General features: G+C 43.9%; 1 protein-coding gene across 1 annotated transcript in view; it reads left to right on the top strand.

Moving 5' to 3' along the window:
- Window positions 1-553: 553 nt before the first annotated feature.
- TANC1 (tetratricopeptide repeat, ankyrin repeat and coiled-coil containing 1) overlaps window positions 554-8,040 on the top strand; it is a 49,832-nt gene continuing 42,345 nt past the window's right edge. The window contains 1 exon segment of the mRNA XM_054069224.1: window positions 554-628. Coding sequence (XP_053925199.1) covers window positions 568-628 — 61 coding nt within the window. The 5' untranslated portion in view covers window positions 554-567.

The raw sequence follows: 8,040 nt of genomic DNA, 5'->3' as shown, positions 1-8,040 counted from the left end.
GTGGCACACACGAATGCACATGGCGGCGATCTCAGGGTCTGCCCAGCTCTTTCTCTGCTGACTAGCAGTGCGCTGCACGCTGGTGAAGAGTTGTGTGCCGGTGCCGGCTCCTGTTGTCTCCTGGCTGTTTCCTGCTCCTGCGGTTTGGCATCTGGGCGGCAAGCAGGTTTATGACCATGCTGCCTGCTCCCTGGCGATGTGGATGAGCTCCGGTCAGGAGTCAGCCCTTTATTCTGACTCATTTTCACCAGTCTCTTACAGTAACTTAATGGACTTGGCCTTATAACCTTAATTACGTGTGGAATGTGGAGAATGCTGTTACTTTTCTGTACAGGAAGACAGTGAACTCTAATTGCTTACTTCAAGCATTAGAACATTCCTTTTGCCTCAGGACAGTGCTTAACCAAGTTGTGTTGTAAAAATTAAAAGTAACAATCAAAAAGTTTCTCATGATTGTCTCACTGTTTTATTTGTCTCCATCCAGTCTCTGTTTGACTTGGGTTTGTGTGGATGGACGTTTTTAATATGTATTTATTTTTCTGTTATCCTCTAGGAACAACATTTAAAATGTTAAAGGCGGTTTTAAAGAAGAGCCGAGAGGGTGGAAAGGAGAACAAGAAAGACTCAGGTATGAACATTAATAAGATTTTATAACGCAGATGAGTTGTGCGTTGTGACTCCAGCGGCTGACTGTACTCTGTTGGAGCAGTGATGCTCATCTCCAGGACTGACTGTGGTGCCTACTGCTGCTGCTGAGGCTGGCTGTGGGAGCTTTGGGGCCACGGGCCATTCCCACCATTCTGGCCCGATTGCTTCCATGCAGAGCAGGTCTGGGGTTCCTGATGGGTGTATCCAGTGCAGCCCTTCCTGAGTTGCTGCCAGGATAACAGCCGAGAGTGGCTTGCTCTTGGTTCCTACCATAGCCAGCAGGACCAAGGAAGTGATTGTGCCCCTGTACTTAGGGCAGTAGATGGAAATTGATTTAAGCTCCAAAGGAAAAGCAGGCTGTTTGGAACAGAGATTTTTCCAGGCTTTGATTAAATTCTGGAGCTTGAAAAGCCTTTTTCCTTCAAGAAACACGTGTTTCCTTCAGGAAACACGTGGGTTTTTATTTTAGGATCTCATCACATTTGTCTGGATTAATGGGAGCGATACAGCTTTCTCCCTTTGTACAAATGCAGTGCTGCTGTATTTCTGACCCCAAGAGGAGTGTTAGCATAGAGGAGGTGTTTTGGTTTCATTTTGATTTGGGCTTCTTGTTGTGTTTTTCAACCAAAGCTCTAGAGTTTCATGTATGAGGTTCATGTTACAGAAACCAGCTGTTGGGACAGATTGATGAGTAATGCCTGGCTGATGAAAGCCAGAGCGAGGAGGAGCAGGAACTACTTTTTGAAAAGGAGTAATTGGTTTACACAGGGGCTTCCAGATATGCCAAGATGATGCTGTGAAAAGTGTGAAAAATGTGTGTGCTGTGCTGCATCCAGGACTTCGGTAAAGTTGTGTTCGGTTTGATAGCTCTCCCTTTTGTTCCCAAGGCCTTCCAGTTCTTGTTCAGCTTTTAGAGAAGATATGAAGCAAGGCAAAGAAATTGGTATTTGTAGAGCTGATTTTTTTTTTTTTTTGGCTTGTTCCTCTCCCTGTCCTTGAACTCCAAAGAATGAGAAATTGGCTTTTTTTTTTTTTTGGTTGTAGAGTTATCCTGTTTTATGGTTCTTCAGGCCCTTAGTAACAACAACAGCTCATGAAAGTTACTGCTCCCTAAAGAACTGTGGAGAGAGCAACAAAAGCTCGCTGCTGCTGCTGCTGCTTGAAGCTGGCTTGGGAGGTGGTATGGAAACACAGCCCTGGTAGCCACCATTTGAGAGAGCAGTGCTAGAGGGAATTCAGATGCTCCTCTCCATGGGCATGTGGGCTTGATTTTTTGCTGATGATGTTTTGAGATTAAAAAATTGTCAGGCTTTTCAGGGCTTCAGAATGTAGCAGGAGCTCTGTGAGAGAGCACAGCTCGATAGTGCCAGGCTCAACCTGATGAGGAAGGGTTCTGTGACCTCTTCCAGCTCATACCCCAATTAGCAGTGGTGCTGCATAGCTGGCAGGGAGGAAAACACCAAGATCCTGTAGCATTTCAGAGCTGACCGTCAATGTGCCTGCAAACCTCTGTTGAGATGTGTGGGTACATCTGTCGTGCTGTGCACCCCGGCAGACTGAGGAGAGACACGAGGTGGTGGATTGTGGCCGAGGAGCAGCGGTTCCTGAAAGGTCTGTCCTGGCCGCTAGTGTTTGTTTCACTCCAGCTGAAGGCAAACTGGAAGAGATTAAGGCGGAACTTAAACTGAAGTAACCCCTGTTGTCCCATGGGGTTCTGTGTGTATAAAAGGAACGCCTGGAAGTCTGCGTAATTCAGAGCCGAGCGGGATGATTCCTGTTTCACTGGACAGAACTTCCTGTTTATGCACTACCAGCCTCCTACTGGGTTTACGGCTGCCAGACCTGCAGAGCCCTGCCAAAGAGGATTGGGGTTTTCCCTGAACTGAAGGCACAACAGTGATATTATAATGTGTGTAAAAGGGTTAAAGAACAAAAAGGAATCGGGACTGCTTTCTTTTAAGATAGCTTGTATGGGTTTAAATGTCAAAATTTACTCATTTGCCCTGACATAAGGGCTGAAGAGCTGAAGATGTGCATAACGTTTTTGACATCCAGCTGCTGAGTATCTTGATTGCAGTTTTTAATAGTCTTTATATTCAGGTTTATCCTGAAAAAGGGGGTCACAAGAATTAGCGTTGATGCTTGTAGGAGAGGCTGAAGCACTACAGACCAGTAGAGAGTCTTTATATAAAGAACTTTGCCCTAACTAGTTGGCAGACTGTTCAATGGGAATCTCGCTCTTGGGTACAAAACGGGCCCCTTAGGCTGCTTCAGTCGCAGTGTGCTAGCAAAACACAATTGGGCTCAGGTCCTGCAGCTGCTTCAGTGATGATTTTCTTTCTTCTACAATTCATTTATTCCAGTGGGTTTATTTAGATGTGGCTGAGAGGTACTGGCAAGTGGGCAGCTGTTGTAAGACAGGTTAAAATCTGAATGAAGCAAAACTTGTGTATTTAAACCTGCACATCTGTCGTTCTGCACGTGGTTGTATGCCAGCATGTGAATGCAGGTGAGCGTCGAGGAAGAGAGAGCAGTGTGCAGGGCATATTGGATATGCACAGAACAACTTCTCAAAACAAAACTTACTAGACTTGCTTGCAACTGTGGATTCAGAGACAAGGGAGTTGGTCCTGTATGTGGGTAAACTAATGAACCAAAGGAGCAGAATGTCAAACAAACCTATTTTTTGACCTAGGCATCCAAGTTTTTCTGCGTCCAGGCTTTTTTCAGGTTTTCTGCAGAGTGAAGCAATCTCTGCTTACGCCCCTCAGACAGAGTTGTTTCTGTTGCTTGGAAAGAAGTACCTGTAAGTGGATTTTTTTGTTTGTTTGTCTCGCCCCCTTCCTTCCATTGAAGCCATGTATGTGCTCGATAAGGGACAGAACTCAAGGGGAAAAACCCCACAGCCTGTGCCTGATGCATTGGAGTAACAGAACACTGTTCTGTGAACACTGGGAACCGAGCAGGAAGAGGGCGACCAGGAACATTAATTTTTGTGTCCCGTAAAGTAATCTGTGATTTCATCCTGCCTCATGTCCACTGATCTGGAAATGGACAGCAGTTATTCTCTGTTTCCCTTTGTTTCTCGAGGTTTTCATTCAGTCTGGGGAACAAGGTAAAAATTTGATAGTTTCTCCTCTGTGTTGGCTTATCCTCATCAAATAAATATTATCTCTTCAAACTCTGGAAGAGTTTCCAGGTCCTTTAGAGATTCCATAGAAGGTGTCTTTCTAGTAAGAAGCACAGACCCAGTCCGTGTGTCGGGAGTCTGTTGGTGGGACTCTGGCCAATCCTTAACCACTCTGGCTTAGCACACGTTTGCTTTCCTTATTCCTTGCCTTTTGCCTTTGTTTTGTTAATGGACTTTATTTCCTAGATTTAAAATAATCTCATATCTTTGTCTTTCTGTCCTGTTTCTTCTATCTGCCTTGGAAATCTCTTTCTACTCTCTCCTCTGTGTTGTTTTCACAGTCAGTTGTGGATTTTATGTTTTCCAGCTTCTGTCCTTCGGGTTTTGCAGTTCTCCTCTGTAGGCATGGGGAGATTCTGTGCCTCTGGCCTCTCTCAGAACGAGCTGACCTTTTTTTGTTTTAGCGTAGCACAGAAGCTTCATATCTTGGTGTCACAATTCAAGAGACTGGAGCCAGGAGGTTATTGCTTGAACTCGGGTTCTGCAGGGCTGCCTGCAGGTCTTGTCTGCACCCCTGGTGCAGTGACAGTGCAAAGAAAACACATCAGCATCTTCAGAGTATAAACAAAAAATACTTCTACATTATGATTGTTTTAGTAGAAGTTCTACTCTGCCATTCGTTCTTAAATGCTTACAAATGCTTCAGCGATAGATTTGTGTTAGCATTCCCTGTTGGTTTATGTGCTGCCAGTGCTTTGCAGTGCATAATTATGGTGTTTTTCTTTAACTGTCCTAAAGCCAGCAACTCGCCTGCATTCTGGGAACCTGTGTCTTTTTACTTACTAAGCAAAAGACCGTTCAATGTAAGATACCCTAATGTAACAGAACAAGAAAAGAAAATCCTGTATACTGAATTTCTGGAGAACATGCTCAGTTATTTCAGATGGCTTTCTAGTAGCGTGAGCATTGTTCTGTTGACCCAGTATCAGGCCTGAAGGAACATGAATAATGGAAGCATTGTGCTTAGTCGGCAGCATTTCTCCTGCACGACATCCCATCAGAAATTTAACATCACATGTAGTGCACAGTATGGATGGAAACTTCACTGATTTCCATAGAAGTGAGTGCGGTGAGTACTTGGGACTGCCAGGGTTTTCAGCATCGGGGCTTGTGAGACCTCCATGTAGTGCTTGGGTAACAAGGGACAGATCCTCGTGTCAACAGACAGAAAACATTTAGACCATAACGCTGCAGTGCTTTAGAGGCAGAGTCTGAAGGAGCGAGATCAGTGGGTTTGGTTTCTGGATGATGAAATGAAAGGGATGGAAGTGTTTGTATATTCACGTGCACTGTATTTCAGTGGGTGTCTTCATTCAGAATGTTTTAATTTGGGCTACAAAACTGGTTCCATATTAATAAATCTGTCTTGGGGGTTTGTTGAGTCTTCTGTAGATCAGATTGAATTTTTTATGGAGGCTTTTTTTTTTTACACTTTCTTGTTTTTGAGACTGTTTACTTTTGCTCTTCCTTCTTGTATTCCAGTGTTGTTATAAAGGACCTACATGTGAGTGTACAAAGGTTTTGAGCATTAGGATAGAACAGAAGCTTCTATTTCTGTGTCGTGTTCTGTTGCAGGCTGATGTACTCGTAATGGTTTTGTATGTGCACCTTGCTCTTTATTGACATTTTATACTGAACAGGTTGGATTAAACCTGCCAGTTTGAAATGTCTTCCTTTTTCATGTGTGATCAGGTGTAACTATGGAATGGAGGTTATACTTACGTGTTCTTTTTGAAAAACAAAGAGGCTTTCCAAGATGTGAGCTGTGACTGTGTGATGCTCTGCCATTCCTGGTTGTCTTTCTCCCTTCCCTGCTGGTGTCGGCCGCTGGGACAAACCAGCACACAGCCCTTGTGAGCGTCTTGAAAGATAAACATTAGTGGGCTTAAATTCACAGACACAAATTTTATTTCCTAATGGCAAATAAATTTCTACTTTAAAATAAAAGTCCCTATGCAAGAAGGCCTCATCTTTTATTAAGAACCACTACTTAATAATTATTTTAGTATAGTTGTTTTTGTAGTTCTTTCCTTGTAGCAGCAAAGATTCGTCTCCCAGCTGACCTTTCTTAATTGCATATTTGAACCCCACCTTTCTTGCACTGTCTCTCATTAAACGCTTCTGTCTCACCAACAGACTGGTGACCAAGCTGAGAGCATCAAGAGCTTCAAATGCCCTTCTGGCAAACGGAAAGGCTTGAAATCGCTGCATAAAATAATAAGTTTACATTTTAAGGCTAAATATGCAAATTCAGTTGCTTCTCAAAATCTCTGTGATATCAGGATTTGAGTTCTGAGTGGAAAGGGACTTTGTGGCACATAAAGCACACATCGACTGGATGGAACATAGAACTTGGGCTGGAATGCTTTCAAGCTTCAGTTTGACTTTTTGTTGTTACTCTAAAAATACCCTGCAACAGAAGAAGCATTGTTTCATGCTGAAAATATGGAGCTGGTTTTGATTATTCTGTGTTGTTTTACCCACTTTCTGAGGCTGTTGACAGTTATTTAAGAGTTTAAACTCCTTTTTTTCGCTGAGCTGTGAGTATTTAATGTGGTGGATGTCTTTTCCCAGAAGCTAATTCCAGTGATATATGCCATGTACATATAAATGAGGGATGGGGGAAGGTCCTGCCCTTGAAACACATAAACAGATTACTTCAGTGGTCCAAATAACCTCTGTTTATCACTGTTTTCTTTAAAAATGATTGGGTTTTTTTTTTCAAGTAAGCACTACAAGAGAACATTAGTGTTTTGTGTACTCAAAAGCAATCCAGAGTTCAGCGATAAATGCCAGAAAGTGAGCAAATACTGTCAAGTATGAGCATAGTTGGCAAAGATCATCTGTTTGGGCCTTTTATTCTGATCTTTACTGGATTTGTTTCTCACTCAATGCACTTCACTGCCTCTGTTACCCAGGCTGTAATGAGCTCTCTTCCCATTCCAGGCTAGTTTCTCCCACTTTCTGGTCTCTTGAGAGTCTTAAGAGCAAAAAAATTAGATGTTGATCCTTCCTTCCTAATGCGTGTGTGCACATGACAGCAGCCTGTGTTCTCGTTCTAGGGGGGCAAGTGCTGAACTGCTTCGCTTGCTGTGGACTGTTCTTCGGCTCCTGATCTGTGTAGGAGCCGGGTGACCCAATTGTTCCAGGTAGGACATTGTGACCTACCATGGCAAGTGAAGCAGTTTATCAGCCAGCCTTCTGCGATGAGAAAATTGGGTTGCTTGGCTCCTTCTGTCTCACAAGGTTGGGCTGGCTGCATATGTACAAGTACGTGCACGTGTGTGTTTTAATTGTGAAGGGCACAGATCCTTTAAATGGCAATTATCAGTTGTTTGCAGTTAAAATAAAGCACTTTGCACATGGCCACTGAACCACACTGCAGCGCTCTGGCTGCAGAATTCAGGCTACAGCTACCACTCAGTTCTCTTGAAAAGTAGGAAGGGAGTGGAAGGTAGAAAACTGGGTTTTTGAAATACCAGACTCACTGTTTTTTGTAATACTTAAGCAGTTTCTTATTGCTTAGTGATGCCTTGCTCTAGAAGGTGCTTTCTGGCTGTATACCTTTCCTCATGCCATGCAACTGATCTCTTTATTTTCCCCACTTGGAATTGCCTTCTGAACTTGTCTGTAAAGTCTCATCTTTTCCCAACGTTTGTTGGAATGAAACGCTTCCTACCACACAGAATAAACTTCAGTCAGACCGTTGGTACCATGTGAGCACCTCTGCACGCTGGACATGCCTGTCTGCAGAGGCCATCTGCCTTTCCACAGTGCTGTGGGTGCCTGTGGGTCAGTTCTCTTTGCTGCTGTGCAGTGTTCACAGAGGTGTCATGGGCTTGGTGTGAGGAGAACCGGAGCCTCGTGTAAGACAGCTGTCTCAGTTTGTTCCCCACCCCCGCCAGGCTAGTGGCTGAACTGGGCAGCTGTCAGTCCCAGTTCCTCCACAGGAGAGGGAAATGAGAGAGAGAGACTTCAAATGAACACTGGAACAGCTTTAATGAACCAACAATAATAAAAGCAAAATACCAATATCTCTATGAAAATAATAAAATATGTACAAGTGCACAAAACCTATTCACACTCCCTGGTTACTATACATCACCGATGGCACTGTGGGAAAGGTCCCAGACTGGGCTTGGTGGTGGATGGTGGCTTGACTTGGGAACTGGATCTGAGAGCACGCAGGTGGGTTTGGGGGC

This window comes from Cuculus canorus, chromosome 6 (genome assembly GCF_017976375.1).
Source record: "Cuculus canorus isolate bCucCan1 chromosome 6, bCucCan1.pri, whole genome shotgun sequence".
Classification (NCBI taxonomy): domain Eukaryota; kingdom Metazoa; phylum Chordata; class Aves; order Cuculiformes; family Cuculidae; genus Cuculus; species Cuculus canorus.
This window is presented reverse-complemented; position numbering and strand designations above follow the sequence as displayed.